General features: G+C 37.3%; 1 protein-coding gene across 1 annotated transcript in view; it reads right to left on the bottom strand.

Moving 5' to 3' along the window:
- The window catches only part of AKIRIN2 (akirin 2), a 27,253-nt gene that overhangs the window by 3,653 nt on the left and 5,390 nt on the right, over window positions 1-18,210 (bottom strand). The window contains exons 2-3 of the mRNA XM_007950971.2: window positions 5,308-5,451; window positions 819-968 (exon numbers count right to left, since the gene is read on the bottom strand). Of these exons, the coding sequence (XP_007949162.2) occupies window positions 819-968; window positions 5,308-5,451 (294 nt within the window). The remainder of the gene's footprint in view (window positions 1-818; window positions 969-5,307; window positions 5,452-18,210) is intronic.

Raw genomic sequence — 18,210 nt, 5'->3', positions numbered from 1 at the left:
TGTTGCATTGTGGTAAATTGTAGTCAATGTCATGAGACAAAGTGTATGTATATGAACTGCTGTATGGAAAGTGAATTTGCTCTGTAAATTTTCACCCAAGTCACAATAAAAAAAAAAATAATTTACTACAATGAGGGAAAACAGGGCAAAGAAAGCTTAATGAAATAATATTCAAAAACATTCTCCTGTCACCTAATCAAGATGCCAGAAAAAAATACTAGGTTAAAAGGAAAATACACTGTAGAGCTAAGCACATTCCACTGTCTATATTATACACCTTAATTTTAATTCTCTACGAATCCAAAAGCTTGTAATATCTATATTCAGTAAAATCCAAGTCTTAAAATTAGAAAACTTAAACATTCTGATTAAGTTACCATACATCAATGTTACTTGTTACACACACTTTAAATTATGTAAAAAGGTATTAATCCCAAATGTCCTATAATAATAAAACTAAAGTTTGATACTCTGAAGGGATATACACAGTACCCAGTGTATTTCAAATGCCCAGATTGATAGCTAAGTTATCATGAAAGATTGAAAGTCCAAAAATAAACAGCCAATTTGAGGTAAATAGCTAAAATCTATTGAGCACAGAGACATCAAGAGAAAAATCTAGGTCACTCTTACTGTTGCTGTTTTACGAGGCTAGCTAATGCTCTTTCTTGAGGTCACTAAAGGTAGGTCATGAGCTCCAGCGCTGTTCATTTCTTTCATAAACTGAAATTCTCTGGTTATTAGAAAATACTGGACCAGTATACAAAAAGAGTAATTTGATTATGTCTGGGAAACACTAAAATAAACTCATCTCTTACCTGCAAGTTTTGTGTTCAGTATTTCTTCATACTCTTCTCGAACTTTCTCTTCACGTTCTTTCAACAAACGCTCACAGATCATCCCAACCTGCCGTAGAGTGAATAAAGGCTGTTCTTTTTTTAATGGTGAGGATGTTGCAGATGACGTCCCTATATATAACATAATAATAAAAAAATATATACCCGATTCACAGCCATCATAGAAAGCATCTTGGAAGATTTCATTTGTATCTTTTTAATGTACATATAAAAGCATTTTCTATCAGTTTTCACCACAGCATTTCCCCAGGAGTCTTAAAAGATATTTATAGTATTTAATTCTATTAGCTTGTGACTCTGGAAGGTCATACCAAAATGTAATAAAAAAATAAAGCAGAAACTGTTAAATAGTCTGAAGGTGAGAAGAGAAATTTAAAATTTTAGAACATCAAACTTATAAGAAATATTACAATGATGGCTCCCATTACTTCCCATCTCCATCCTGACAAGTAACACACCACAGTGCTTTACCAAACTCAAAAAAAAAAAAAACCCTCAAACTCACTGCCACTGAGTCAATTCCAACTCACAGCAACCCCTACTGGGTTTCTAAGACTATGAATCTTTATGGAAGCAGAATGACTCATTTTTCTTCCACAGAGCAGCTGGTGGGTTCAAACCACTGGCTTTTTGGTGAGCAGCCAAATGTCTTAACCACTGTACCACCACTGTTTTAGTGACTAATTCTCCTATGGTAGAAATAAAGAACATCTCTGGTCTAAAGCTTAATTTTATTTGGCCCTAGAATAACAAATGATATTTATGCCTGTGAGAAGACACTGCTATACTTCAAAGCTATAACATCCGAACAGCCCACAATAAAGTAGGGATTAATCTACCAGTAGATTAAGCACTGCAACACTCTCCCCATTTCCTAAAATCTTAAATTTTTAAAGAGTTTTCCTTCTTTAAAAAAGAGGAAACTAGATTACATGTTGATACAGTAAAACCTTTATGTTTAAGGTAAATTAGGGAAGAATGTGTACAATATGAACCCATTTAAGAGATATTTACTCTTGAAAACATTCTAGTAATCTAGATACTCATCCTTTGCTGAAGGAGTATAAATTTTTTCTATAAATTTTTTAACACATTGGCATGAATTCCCTTTGAATTAATAGCAGCATTTCTGTAATGCTCAGGTATTAAGCTGATTAATGATAGGCTCTAAATTATATGTCATATAACTACACTGTTATCACACTAAGAGTCCTAAAGCAACTTAACTCCAAAGGAGCTAGATTGTCTGTCAATTTCATTAGTTAATTAGCAAAGACATTTCCTTGGGCAAGTATTTTTATACATGTAAGGAATTTTTTAATTAATAAAACAATATTTGGAGCTCTGGCAGAGTAGTGCCTAAGGCACTAGAGAGCTAACCAGAAGGCTGGTGATTCAAACCCACCAGCCATTCCTCAGAAGGAAGGTTGGGCAATCTACTTCCGTAGTGATACGCTGTCAGAGAGCCAAGGAGGGGTCACTATGAGTCGGGTCTGACTTGACAGCACATAACAAGAAGCAGGTATCTATGAGAATGCACTTTTCTATGATCTCTTAAAGGAAAGAACACTGATCATTATTTCAGTTTAGTACCTTTTTTTTCCTAATAAACATTATCTCTGTATTAACTAAGAGACCACTTTGTGAAAAAAGAGAAGAGAAAATCCTGACAAAAATATAACCAATATTGTTATGTGCCGCTGAGTCAGACCCGACTCATAGCGACCCCTCCTTGGGTTTCCGAGGCAGTATCACTACGGAAGTAGATTGCCCCATCTTCCTTCTGAGGAGTGGCTAGTGGGTCTGAACTGCCAGCCTTCTGGTTAGCAGTCAAATGTGTTAGGCACTACACTACTAGAGCTCCTATACCTAATATACAACACTTAAATTTTGTCGTTAAGAGTTCTTAAAGATTAATAACCTATAGCCACTTGGCATTATGAGATAGTGAGATACGCCATATAAAAAGATTTCTTCAGAAATACAGTCTTCAAGTACTACTTAAGGCACTTGTATTTTCCAAAATCATCATTCCCTACGTCTTAAAACAAGAACATCTGAAATTAACTTTTTAAGAACTCAGGATTGTAAAACATTTATCCATTAAAACATTGCTGCAATTATTTTACACACATACCCACACACACTTATTTTGTTCTATGTATCTGCCTCTGGTACCCTCTAGTCCTCGCTTTTGACTTGATTATTATAACCTGCCATGGCTAGGGCAGTTAACTACCCTTGTTAGAACTGTGTCTACTGTAAGAATAGTGTACCAACTTTAGTCCATAGCTACTAAGGCTATGTTTACTTATTTTCAAATTCCCAGCTTATTTAACTGAAGTTGCCATTTAACTGATCTTCTGTGAAGTATTAATGAATAATAATGGTCTTGATTTCCTGCTGATTGTCTTAACTCACCCTCATCTCCCACCCCTTATACCATGTATCACCCACTTATACATCTAGCCCCAAAATAAGCAGAAGTACTGTAGCATTTTCTTTCTTCTTCTTCTTTTTTTTATGCTCCGTGTTAGCTCTATTATTATTATATATGGATGGTCTTATTTAAAAATACTGTAGTGGTTTTATGAAGTTTTGTTTCCTAATCTAATTTTATTTGACTGTTTCACGGATAATGAATGAATATTTTGTCATTGTTCTGCTACATTTTCCTGAAGAAAATGAAGGAAAGCAAGTTAAAATAGACAGGCAATGACTATCACAAGAAAAAATATTTTGCTGAGAACTTTACTGAAAGTAAGAGCAACGTCTGATGGGTCCTTTGTCAGCAAGAAGCTATTCTTCAATTTTCCTCTCCTTTCACTTCAGTCCTCAACTTTTCTGCTTTAAAAAGTACTTGCAAACCACTCCCTCTAACAAAAGGAAGGTACAAAACAGCTATAGGATCAAAAATCCACTTTTAGGAATCTCTACTAATAGGACAAGTATGTGACGGTATGTGTATATACAGGGATCACACTTCAATGGGTTTCTCTTATTTATGTATCGCCTTTCTGGTCCTGGGTTTGTGGCTCTGCCAAAAAGATTTGCTAGGCCACAATATTGCAAAGGTTTGGTTAGTCTTCTATGCAAATAGGGTGCATAAAACCACTGATTAGGATTAAGGGACCTTGTGAGAATTGGTCAATTATTATGCAATTAAGTGACTGTGGTTTACCAAGGGAATTGGTCAGTCTTGCCATCTTGCTATGCTTATAACAGGGCCAATCTCCCACAGAAGTTGAGGGGCCCTCACTACCATCAAGAAGAGAGAAGCATGCCCTTTGGACCTAGGTCCTTATGCTGAGAACCTCCTAGATGCAGGAGAGCTATAACACTGGAGACAGTGTCAGAGGCCTAAGACTGCAACAACAGCAGCACCAGTGGCAGGAACCAAGAGACGGGCACTAAGTGGCTGCAAGTGGGACTGCCAACTCACAGAGTAAAAGAGCTGGGTACCTTCAGGCAGGAGGCTTGCTGATTGTATTTAAAAATGAGGTAAGTGGGGGTGCCTCTGGGCACCTGTTAGTGGAGCCAAAAGACTCCACTGTAAACCTTGCCCAAGCACCAAGAGAAGGGCCAGCAGCTGGCACAGTTGAGAGGAAGCTCATAACCATCTTGCATGGAAGCTATCCTGATGGACAACTATATCCTGTCTCTAAAATTGTAGCTTGTTCCTTCCCTAACAAACCAAATAATCGTTGAGTATGATGAGTTCTATGGTCAATGCAATTAATTATCAAACCCAACAGAGGGCGGCTGGTGTCAGGGTGAAAAAGTTGAGTAGAGGTATGTCTGACCTCCACTTTATAGGAATCAGCTTTGTGCTGATCTTGATTCTCATTCCTCCTCGGGAATTTAGAAAGCCTCTAATGATAGCAGATTTCAAAATATTTCCATACATACTATAAATTTTGAGTCTCTCACTAACAGACAGCTAAATAATTATGTTAAATCCATAAAACAGCATAATATCCAGTCATGGCAAAGTATATCTAAAACAAAGAAGTACATGGAATAATACTACGACTTAAGAAATGGAGGCTGCAAATCACAGCATTTATAGAAAATACTATTTGGGAAAACTATAGGAGCTCTGGTAGCGTAATGCCTAAGGCATTACTTGACTGCTAACCAGAAGGCTGGTGGTTCAAACCCACCAGCCACTCCTTGGAAGGCAGGTTGGGCAATCTACTTCCATAGTGATACTGCCTTGGAAACCCCAGGAGGGGTTGCTTTGAGTCGGGTCCGACTCAAAGGCACGTAACAACAGCAACAACATAAACAGGTATGCCATTACTCGTATATGTATAGGTACACACACACACACACACACACACATTATAATTAGGGGGAGTTAAAGGAGCTTAAAAGACTAAAGTTAACTTGGATTACACATTCCCTGTACTGGATAACATTCACTTTCACTTACAAAGTTAATTATTACCTGGTGAAGATGGTCCACTGAGGAGAAATGCATGTGGCTGTACATCAGAAGTACAACATGGATCTGTCTGTTGGAAATTAGTTTCTAAATGTCTTCTCTTCTGCATGCGTTTATATTCTTGTTTTATATTGTACAGAATTTGTTCTGAAAGAAAAAAATGTTAAAATTTGGCAAGACAAAACCTTCAAGATTGAGTTTCAACAATTATTTAGAACATGTTGTTATGTGCCGTCAAGTCGGACCACTCATAGCAACCCCTCCTTGGGTTTCTGAGGCAGTATCACTACCTTCCTTCTGAGGAGTGGCTGGTGGGTTTGAACCGCCAGCCTTCTGATTAGCAGCCAAGTGCCTTAGCCACTATGCTACCAGAGCTCCCTAGTAGAACATATCTACCCAAAATATTCTCCCTGCAAATAATATACAGAAAACTGACATTCTGGGAGGAATTAAGTTTCTGCATAAATGGGGGCACACATTCTGAAATAGCACATACACACCACCTGAATTGAGCTACTGTTGAGCACTGATAAGCAAAAAATAAATTTAAAGGGTTTAAAAAAAATTAAAAGGGTTTTCATTCAAAATAAAGGTCAAGGAGTCTGTGCACTACAATACACATTTTACTCAGATTATTAACAGTCCCCAACTCAAATCTTTTTTCTTCATACACTAGAAATATTAGAAAAGGCTCTTCCAAAGCCCACAGATAAAAGGGTTAAGACTATGTTATGTGTATTCAAGCAAATACCAGTAAGAAGTGACAATAGGTCAGCAAAATGATACAATAGATAGGAGCTAAAAAAATATTATCATATATTAAGGGGTCATGGCTATCAATATTAATTAAGCTCAACAGAATCTGAGAATATTACAGCATTTACAGCCAAGAATAGTGGATGAGGAGAGATCCATGTAAAATGACTGGTGCCTAATAGGTAACCAATACTACATCATTAAACCAAACCAGCGCATTGTCATTTGGGGCGATTCTGACTCATAGTGACCCTACAGGACAACTGCCGCAGTCCTATCAGGTTTCTAAAGGCTGTAAATCTTTATGGAACATACTGCCACATTTTTCTCTCATGGAGCAAATGGTAGATTTGAACAGCTGAATTTTGGCTAGCCAATGCAATTATCTTGACCCACAACCATCAAAATGGGGGTGAAATTGTGTCCAGTATATATCCCTGAGGCAGAATGATTCATTTTAGAAAGACTTCTAATTCCAGTCATCATCTGAGCTCTCCAAAAAACTCCTGAGACTTCCACTTTTTCACAAAGACTTTCACATACACACCAATCTCCTAAATTAATGTTATCCTTCTGAACCTAAATCCCAGAAAGTTAACTTTACTAATCTCAATCCAAAGCAAGATTAGACAAATGAAACTTTAAAGTGGCAATGTTGTTGTCGTTGTTGTTATTTGCCGTCGAGTCGGCCCCGACTCATAGCGACCCCTCCTTGGGTTTCCGAGGCAGTATCACTATGGAAGTAGGATTGCCCAACCTTCCTTCCGAGGAGTGGCTGGTGGGTTTGAACCGCCAGCTTTCTGGTTAGCAGTCAAGTGCCTTAGGCACAATGCTACCAGAGCTCCTTAAAGTGGCAATAGGCAATAAAAAAATTCATAGGTACAATAGATATTAGATTCTACAATGATGCTTAAGAAATGAAAACTCAATTGAAGGCTAAAGATGTATGTAAAGTAACAATCCTTTTCTCAATTTAACACTGGTGATTTTCCTAGGTATATACTTATTTTTCACTTGTCTCTTTTCTCACTTTATACTGCTCCCTAATAGAGAAGCACTCTTAGGGCTTTTTGAGAGATATACTCTTAAACGGACACCCAATCTATCCCTTAAACATTTTAGAGACTGCCAATTTTGTTACTTTAACTAGGAGGAAAGAAGTTGTAAAAGACTGATTCAGTGAAGATATAGCATTTGTGTAAATTTTGTGTGCAAACATTTATAGATATATGAACATGTAGTTTAAGCACAAAATCAAACAATGGAATGATAACTTCAGGTGATTGTGGGGTCTGTTAATCTATAACATTTTTCAAAATACTAATATTTACTTAATATGGGTTAAGGTCATTTTCAGTATTTGTAAATCCTTATAGTTTGTAATTTATAAACAAAGTTATTTTGGTTAGCCATGAGGTGGAAACAACTCGATGGCAGCGAGTTTGGTTTTTTAGTTTTATTAAGCTGTAAGAGTACCTTGATATAAATGGGCTTCGTAAGAGTCACCACAAGTGTCTTATAAAACCAGTGCAACATTCTACACCAATCAAAACAAGCATAAATATCTTTATTTTTTAATAATAGAACTCTTTTCTGTAGCAATATTCTAAGAGGTTAGAAAGGCAATGATATTTGTCTGTGGTACACAGCAATCTTCATTCTTTTATCACGTTCAAAGCTACCATCATCCTGATCAAAATTACCATTCAAAGCATCTTCAAGTTTATTCAAAACCAAAGACTTCAGGAGGCACAAGGGCAGAGTAACTTGACTTTTATGCAACTTGACTTTTTTGTACAATTTACTTTACATAAACACTTTTTGGTCACTACATAGCTGTTTCTCAAGTTGCTTTGGTTTTCCTTTCACTTTTTTTTTTTTTTTTTTTTTTTTAAATATCAACTCAAGCATGGTTGACATGTATCAAAAGAATACTTATAACAAAATCTGTTCATTTAATACTTTCAACAGAGACCTTATCTACTCCAGGATTAAGACATGGTAAACCTTTTTTAAATTTACCTTTATAAACATACATCTGATATTTAGATATATCACTAACAAACTAAGGTATAATTTATAAGCAGCAAACTTCACCAATTCTAAATGTATAAATTCCATGAGTTTCAACATACGCCTTCAGTCTTGGGACTACCACAACCATAATACAGAACTTTTAATCACTGTAAAAAGTTCTTTATTCCTCTGCAGTTACCCTCTAATCTGCTGTCATTGTAGTTCTGCCTTTTCTAGAATTTCATAAAAATGGAATCATACAGAGTTGTAGCTTTTGTGTTTGACTTACTTCACTCAGCAAAATACTTTTGAGATTCATCCATAACGCTGCATGAATCAGTAATTCCTTTTTATTTGATGAGTACTATTCCACTGTACTTATATACCAAAATTTGTTTATCCAATCTCCTTTCAATGGACATATGGAATATTTCCAATTTGGGGCTATTATGAATAAAAACTTAAAAATATTCAAATACAAGTCTTTGGGTGGAGATGTTTTAATTCTTCTTAGGTAAATATATGGTTTTACTTCATTAGAACTGCTAAACTTTCCAGAAGGGCTGAACTAGTTTGCATCCTGACCAGCAATAATGTATAAGAGATCCAGCTGCTCCACATCCTTGTCAGCACTTGATGTTGTCAGTTAAGGAGCTAAAGAATTTTGAACGCTATTGGCCTGCACTGCTTTTTACATCTAGTATGATGCAACTATGTCATCTAAGCCTCACTGTGCCCTCAAATGCTCTGATACCGGTAACATGTGATCAACAATGTTATGCAGTGAATGGCTCAATTTAACCTGGCTAAGATCTCAGCAGCAAAAGGAACAAACAGCTAACCACTTTGCCATAATTCAATTTAATCTCAGTTCCGAGATACAAAGTTTTAGAACTGGTAACTCAAGAAATTTTCCTAAATTCACCATTCAACAACTCCTATGTCTAAACTCAATCTAGATATTTTGCTGACTTGTTTTTTTTTTTTTCTTTTCTAACAGCTGGATAGAAGCCTTCCATTTATTGATATAGTACTCAAGTTTACCTAATAGTAAACCTAGATGTAGCCACCAAATTATCAAGTAACATTTTATTCCAAGTTGAGGAAAAATGTGATATGTTGCCCACACAATTTATGGTGTATTAAAACAACAAAAAACTTTAATGAAGGTTGGGCAATCTACTTCCATAGTGATACTGCCTTGGAAACCCAAGGAGGGGTCGCTATGAGTCGGGTCCCACTAGACGGCACATAACAACAACAACAACACCGAATGACAGGCTTTTTACCTGGCTTATGAAGAAGACTATTTACAGCAAACATTTAGAGTAAAATATATATATGATAGTTATCTTCAGAACAATCAACATCATATATCCCTTTTTAAAATCCTAAAACTCTATTACTAAGACTTTCAACCACCATATTAGGTTAAGTGAAAGTCAGTATTAGCAAATTCCATAAAATTCGTCTCCTTAACAGGTAGTAGGTATCAATAGGCCAGCACTTGGTCCTTTGCAATATTAAAAACCGAATCAAAAAACTTGGTAAGAAAAAAGCCTAGCTAGGGGGCAATATTAAGCCTACTCCCAGCCCCCACTCCCACCCACCCCACCCCCTTTTTTTTTTTTTAACTTTTCCTGATTGCCACTCTCTGATTACTTAAGAAAACCTGGACAGTAATCGAAACAAGAGAAAGCAGATGATGGGATAAAAAGTAAGTTGATGAGGGCAGGACAATCAGCATCAAGACTAGACTGACAGCCCAGGGAAGAACATGAAGCAAAAGACAATGTATTAAAAGCAGAACCACAAAATAAAGGGGAGGAAACAAGCAAACAAACAAAAATACCAGTGTCTTTTTCTAGAGTCCATAAGACGAGCTTTAAAAATTTGTGATATAGAGAACTAAACTTTTGCTCCAAATCCATGAAGCTTTTTTTTTTTTACTACCGACATTACTAGATCAGATATTAAGGTTTCATAAAAATTCTAAGTTTAGGTGCACAAAACTCTTTTGTATCACCTTATATGCAATAAGATCCTTAATGTCCAGTATACACCTTTGAAAAAATGTAAAGTGAAAGTGCATCTAAACAAACAGTAGGACTAAAAAATGAATCTTGAAAGTCTGAAGGAGGAACACAAATGGTACGGAAAACATGTACACAAATTAAGTACAGAAAACCTGTAGTAACTAATAACCTAAAACTAAGAAACTGTTTCAAATAAAATAACAAATCTAGACCTCTAAACTACACATTAGATAATGCCATGTTTATAAATTAACACACAACTGGGAGTTGTCAGGGAGACCTATCTTTGAAAATCAGCTATTTTCCCAGGATCAACTGTTCAGAAACTGAACAGTCCTTATGTTCTCCTTGGAGGAATCTTTTTTTTTTTTTTTTTAATTGTGATTTGGGTGAAGGTTTACAGAGCAAATTTACTTTCCATACAGCGGTTCACACATACTTTGTCTCATGACATTGACCACAGTTTACCACAATGGAACAGCTCCCCTCTCACTTTCTCCCCATAGTTACCTCTTCCCTGTGTCCATCCCTCCATGCATTCCTGCCCCCTGAGCTGTCTCCCTGTGCTTAAGCAGCCCTTCTTTCTCCCGTGATTGTTCTCTCCAAGGAGTGTATCTATTTGAGGTAAATATTCAACTCATATGCCTGTCTTTTGTTTGGCTGGAAACCACAGTTGTGGGTTCAATTTCAGATTGAAAGGCAGCTAGGGGCCATAGTCTCAGGGGTTCCACCAGGCTCTATCGGACCAGCAAACCTGGTCCCCCCCCCCTTTTTTTTTCTCCAAATGATTCTGAGTTTTGTTCCACATTGTTCTCCCTCTCTATTCAAGATCTCCTACATAGATCCCCTTTGAAGTGGATGACAGTGGAAGCCAGGCATCATCTAGTTCTTCTAGTCTCATAGTCGTATAGGCTGCAGATTGGATTGTGTACCAGTCACTAGGACTAATTGTTTCCAGGAATTTTGGTTTTCTTCATTCTTCTTTGCTCTGGACAAGGAGAGACCCATCATTGCATCTAGATAGCAACTTGCTAGCTTTTAAGATCCCAGCTGCAACTCGCCAAAGTAGGAGGTACAACAATGTTTTGTATAGTATGTTATGCCAATTGAGCTTGATGTCCCCTGCGACTATGGTCCCAAGCCTGCAGGTTCAACTACTCTGTCCCTCTGGGTAGCTGGCTGTGACCAAGCTGTGACCACAACCTTGCCCCTTGTCAACTCTACTATATACCTAGGAATGCTGATCATTCACATAAACTTATAGGACCACTGTCTGCCAACCCTATATATATGTTCTTGGATACACTCCCCATTTCATAGACATACCTAATTGTTCAGCCTGTCCACCCATCTATCCATCCATATACCCATGTTTGCTTTCACTGACAACGCAGTACTGTATGTACAAAAGGATTCCTATTTGTTGTCTGTACCTCCCATGTACCTCTCTATGTCTTTCTCATCCTCAATGCTGCCATATTGGTCACTCACATTTGGTACATCCTTGGAGGAATCTTAAAAACAATTTTCTTGTCCAGGCAAGAGCTATCTGACTAAACAGAATGAGCTGATGCCATTTCCAATTCACTTTAAAATAACTGCTATATCAGGATTATGAGACCAGGAGAACTAGATGGTGCCTGGTTACCACTATCAACCACTCAGAGGGGGATTTGTGCATATAGAACAAAACTCAAGATTAAAAAAAAAAAGGAGGTGGGGGAGGGAGAGAGAGACCAGGTTTGCTGGTCTGATAGAGACTGATGGAACCACTGAGACTATACTATGGCCCCGAGCTAGCTGCCCTTCAGGTCTGGAATTGCACCCACTCCTATGGCTTCTAGCCAAACAAAAGACAGGCATATCAGCTGAATATTTACATTAGGTAGACACACTCACTGGAGAGAACAATCATGGGAGAATAGAAGGGCTGTATGCACAGGGAGACAGCTCAGGGGCAGGAGTGCATGGGAGGGAAGGACACAGGGAAGAGGTAACTGTGAGGAGGAAGTAGGAGGAGAGCTGTTGCACCGTAGGAAATTACAGTCAATGTCATGAGACAAAGTGTATGTGAGCTGCTGTATGGAAAATGAATTTGCTTTGTAAACTTCCACTCAAATCACAATTAAAAAAATAGTAATAACTGCTTATCGAAGGGACTTAAGACTAAATTGTAAAAGATAGTTAAGGTATTCCTACAGTTTTAACTTTGATCTAAATTAACAAGAATCCTAATATGTATAATACAGGATACTAATATAATATTAGGGTATTATCTACAGTATTTTACACACATTTGGCTTAAGTTCTAAATTTACACTTTATATTATTACTGTATAAGAGGCATTCATATATCTTCCTACAGAAGAATAAAAACTACAGTCACCACAGGTCAAATTCTATCATTCCACTGATAATAACCAATGATTACTTAATTTGAAAGAAATGATTCAATTCATTAAAACTCTGCAAGGAAGTATAAATTTTACAAATTACTCACACAATGAGATCTTATGAAAGCAAGGAGTTCAACAATACTCTATAATCTTAGGTGGCTCTCCTACCCGAAACCCAAAAATTTCACACCTTTAGTATATATTAGATTAGATTAAAGGGGATATATATTACCTGTTGCTTTTGTTTAGTTCTTTACTAATTATATCCTCCAATTGCTTACAAACTCAAAAAATGCAGACTAAGATGACCCACTGGGGGGGGAGGACAGTTAAGTGGGGGAGAAGCAGAAATTGATCCACCCAAAACTCAAAATGTGCATGCTATACAAAACATCTGGTTCCAAACTGAGGTCCAGTTTCCGACTCCAATTAACCATGGCCATCAAGAAAAGGAAAGGAAAGGTTTTCTAGGACAGGGAAAGCACAGGACAAACTTTGTTACAGGCATCAAAATAGATGCACATAAAAATTGAGCTATACCATACTTGGAAGCCAGAGGGTTCAAACTGATTCAGAGGCCAAATCAAGTCCACAGACATGTTTGTAACCAACACATAAACGTCAAGTGATTTTACATAAAGATTTCTGGCTGCTCTTAAGACAGGAAACTGGACTATGTGGCAAAAATCAGCTCAAGAGTGGCTGCTAGCTTTTGGGCATAAATTCTCCAGTGCTTCTAAAACTTCAGTGCAAGGGTGTGCTTTTTAATAATCTGGCAAGCGTGTAACATTCTCCTAATAAAGAAGTTTAAATTAAAAAATAAACAAACATGTAATTCTCCCAAGGATCCTGTTAAAAGACAGATTCTGATTTAGTAGTTAAAGAGTGGAACCTAAAATTCTGTATTTCTAACAAGTTCCCAAGTGATGTCGCTGATGCTGCTGGTCAGTAATGAAGTTGGGGTTCACTAGTCCCCACCTGGTTTACATCACTCATTGCTATTACTTGCTTGGAACTATGGACATTTAACTTCCTAGCCTTTGCTTAAAATATTAAAATTCCTTTACCATGACAAATTTTTTTTTAAAGAAAAAGGTTGGCTAATTATTAGACATACCAGGGAACAGAGGGGAGCAGAAGGAAGGCAATAACAGGAGGATTATTAGAATCACAAAAATATCTAAGCTGATCTAAATCCATTTTGCTACCCGCACATGAATGGCTTGCGTAGTTCTAAGTTAATTTAACTTGATAAGACCTAAAGAGAATCATTACACATATGTGATTATTTCTAACATATTCTTGCACTTGTTCATCTGGCACATGTATTTAAGCCCCTCAGCTTTATTAACAGGTTGTCCTGAACACCTAACTTACTACTATCTACACTAAAGTATTTTACACCTTCACCAAACTGCTCTACTTAATATTTTACTTTGAATCATCTCAACTTCCCATAATGCTACCTTCTATCATTTTGGGAGGAGAGGGCAACACATAGAAATTATGAAGAATTTTATCAAACCTGTATATATATTCATGGGTGTAGCCCCATTCACCTTCCCGGCTCCTGTTCAGCTTGAGTGTCTATGTAACCACTCACAGATTGTTATTATGATATTATGTATGTAATAGTATTGACCTTTGTTGCCTTTTAACTCTTGTGAAAGTGAACCTTTTGGCTTCTGTAAGTATGCTCTATCCACCTCCAGTGTTGTATCATGTATTTTTATGTTTTACACAGTACTGGCTAATTCTGTAAATGGATGTATTGTACAGAGAACACAAACATCTCTTCCTTATTTTATATCTTTAGCATCACTACATTAAAGTGGTATCATTAACTTAATCTCAAAAAAAAAAGAGAGACCTTCTTTTATTTTTAAGAGCTTCTCAAAAGCTATGTCCTCCACAATAATTTCCTAACTACTCAAATCCAATTAAGTTCATTTCCCCTAACATTTTTTCGAAAAATGAAATTCATGTTCATCACTATTCATTTGCTTTCTTACAATGCCTGCTTTAAAATAGCAATCAGGACCACCTCTCACACCAGAAGGTGCTAACCAGAAACCCATAGTCATCTTTTGTCCTATACATTATCTAGGAGTTCTGGTGGCCCTCTGGTTAAAGCGCTGGGCTGCTAACCAAAAAGTTGGCAGTTCAAACCTACCAGCTGCTCTGTGAGAGACAGATGAGGCAGTCTGTTTCCATAAAGATTTACAGCCTTGGAAACCTTATAGGGCAAGTTCTACTGTGCTATCGGGTCACTCTGAGTTGGAATCGACTTGATAGCAGTAGGTTGGTTGGTTGGCTACAGTATCTGTTTTTACAATATATAATATTAGTTGCAAAGATTTAAAAAGTTATAATAGATTCACAAAAATTCTGGTTTCTGGTATAGTGTATAGGGGGGAGGTAGAAGGGATATACTGGAAAGAATTGACAATAAAATGTCCATATTCTTCCATGGTCGGAATCAAGAGTGGTCTAAACTAAAGATGTAAATTAGGGAGTCACCTCTAGGTGGAAACTGAAGTCATAGGCATGCAAATAATTGCTTACCAAACCAAAACCAAACTCACTGCCATCCAGTTGATTTTGACTCACAAGTGAGACTCACAGTGACCCCTCCCTGGGTAAAGGCAGTATCTATCTACAGAAGTAGATTGCCCTTCTGAGGAGTGGCTGATGGGTTTGAACTGCCAGCCTTCTGGTTAGCAGTCAAATGCCTTAGGTACTATGATAGTAAATGAGAACAGTAGTGGTGCTAAACCTAGAACTAAGTAACTTCTAAGTGTAATGGCTAGTGGAGACAGGAAAAGAAGCCAAAGAAGTGGAGAAAGAGCAGTGCTGTCACAGAAGGAAAAAAAAAAAGCAGTTCAAAAAGAAGGGAGAGGTCAACAGAATGAATGTTGACTTGAGTGCCATGGAGTCAGTGGTGACTTCACAACAGCTATTCTGAAGGCACAAATATACTAGGAGTGAGTTAAATGAAGAAAGAGAAGCAAACAGACTCCTGGAAAACTCTTGAGTTTGGCTTTTGAAATGGAGAATCTAGAGAATAGGTGGAGAAGACTGACGGTTTTATTTATTTATTTCCTTTATAATGGAAGGCTTGAGAATATTTAAAGCCAAAAGCAAAGATCCAGCTGAGAAAAAAGGGAATAATCAAGAAGATAAGGTTCCTTAAGAGAAAAATGGGATGCTTAGAGGACCTCATCTTTGAAGGAAGCAAGGTTATTCACTTAAAGGCAGAAGGCAGTGGGACTGCTGAGTAGTGTTAAAAGTTCCACTTGAAGTTGCGCTGCTGTGACCATCTCTAGCACTAAGCCAGGAAATACTCTTCATCCTTACTCTAGGAAGTAAGTCTGCCTATCATCGTGTACATATTTTCACAGATAAGGAAAATAAGTCTCCAGTTCACTGTGTTTTGAAAGGTCACATAGCTGGAAAATGGCAGATGCTGGACTTACTTCAGGGCCCAAACTCAACCATTACTTCCTTATCCATTCTCCAGCACTGTGTAACTACACCTAGTCAGTGTTCCATCAAGTACCTGAAGTTCCAATAAATCAGGAGAAAAGCTAATTTTTAGTCAGAAAAGCATGGTTACTACATGTATTAATGACACTTTCATACCCTGAAACTGCAAAAAGTATTATTGTCAAGAAGGCAGTAACCAAAATGTAACATATCTCTTGTCTATTTAGAAGCCTGGAACAGAGTGATCACTAACTATAACAGAATAAGTTACAAGATATCTTCATAGTACATCCAGAAATTTATATTAAGGGATGCTTCAAGAGTACAACACTGCTTAGGATAGATCTTAGGACAAGAACTATATCCAACCACGATGTTTTGACAGTGAGGAATTATTCTAAGTTGGTAGGCTAGCATTTCCACTCATGTATGATTAATTACCGTGCCAGGCTCTGATAGAACGCATTATTTTACCCTGGGCTATGGATGGTTGTTTACAGTAAGCATCTGGTTTCCATGTCCTGTCATAAGCCCACTGCCATCAAGTTGGTTCCAATTCACAGCAACCCTGTAGGACAGTGCAAAAAGTGCTACATAGGATTTACAAGCTGTGAATCTTCACGGAAGCAGACTGCCCCATGTTTCTCCTGTGGAACAGCTGGTGGGTTTGAATTGCCAACCTTGTGGTTAGCAGCCGAGTGCTTTAATGACTGTGCCGCCAGAAGTCCTTTCTCTCATAGTAGCCTAAAATCTCCTATACAAGCAGTCCCCAGATTACAAACGAGTTCCATTTCTAAATCTGTCTTTAAGTCAAATTTGCATAAGCTGAAACCATTAAATAGTTTGTATTTAATGTCCATCAGTCAAATGTCTTAGTATATAGTACTCTTAGTATATATATCTCTCAGTATGTCTTAGTATATAGTGCTCCTTTCCATGCAAAAAACATTATTTTTTTAATGCATGTCACAAAGTAGCACCTGTTATTACAAACCATTGTATGTACCTTGAATTTTAATATAATAGGCTTTACTGAGGTTGGTTTAACTATGTATATTAAAAATTTGTAACTCAGGAACTGCCTGCACTTTTAACCAATTATAAACCAAAACCACTGCTGTAGAGTTGATTCCGATTCACAGCAACCCTGCTGGTGGGTTTGAACTGCCAGCTTCTGGTTAGCAGTCAAACACCTTAAGCACTATGCCACCAGAGTTCCTATAGGACCAAGGAAAACTGCCCCTATGCAGTTTTCAAGGCTGTAAATCAGATTGCCTCATCTCTCTCCCACTGAGCAGCCAGTGGGTTTGAACCCCTGACTTTTGGTTAGCAGCTGAATGCATTAACCATTGAACCACTGGAGCTCCTTTATACCACTTAGAAAAGTTTTTCTTCCATAAAATTAATATTGTTTAGCATTAGGAACAAAGTAATCCCCTATAAAGGCATAGCTCAGGCAGCAACATTTGAAAAACTGACTTCGCACAATTTCTCAAATTCCCCTCTTTTTATTCTCCCCATTGCTATCAATCCCACAATACTATGTTATTTTTTAAAAGCGTAACAAAGGCGGTGGGGGAGTCCTGAATCCCTCCTTCCAACCTTTCTTTTCAGTTGGTTAGAGGGAGTTTTCTAATAATGAACACTAACAAAACTGAATATGAATGCTAAACAAAAAAGTCAGAATGTATCATAGAATTATCAGAAGCTCTGGTGGCACGGTGTCTAAAGCATTTTACTGCTAACCAGAAGGCTGGAGGTTCAAACCCACCAGCCATCCATGGATGAAAGATGGGGAAATCAACTTCTGTAAAGATTTACTGCCTTGGAAACCCAGGGGGGTCGCTATGAGTTGGAATCCACTCGATGGCAGTGGGTTTAGTTTGGTTTGGTACCACAGAATTGAGAAGATTCAGAAACTTAGCCAGTAACAAGATTCAAGCCTCAGGTAAACTCACATTTTCTTTAAAGTTTCAAGCATAGTGAAAGTATAAGCTAACCAGTAAACCAATTTCAATACTTTACTTAGAACCCAAAAGCATGAAAAGTAATGCTAATGTGAGAGACTGTGCATAAGGAGTTAAAATAAAATAGGTATTATTAGTCAAGCTCAAAGATTAAAATATTTCATTCAAGTTTAGATAGCTAAAAAGCAAAGTATCAGTAGTGGCTACTCTTAGTCCCTTCAGAGACTGTCTTACACATTTCCCCCCCCC

This window comes from Orycteropus afer, unplaced genomic scaffold, assembly GCF_000298275.1.
Source record: "Orycteropus afer afer isolate SDZICR_OR568_19922 unplaced genomic scaffold, OryAfe1.0 scaffold00011, whole genome shotgun sequence".
NCBI lineage: Eukaryota > Metazoa > Chordata > Mammalia > Tubulidentata > Orycteropodidae > Orycteropus > Orycteropus afer.
The sequence above is the reverse complement of the archived record's forward strand: the minus strand, read 5'-3'. Positions and strand labels throughout refer to the sequence as shown.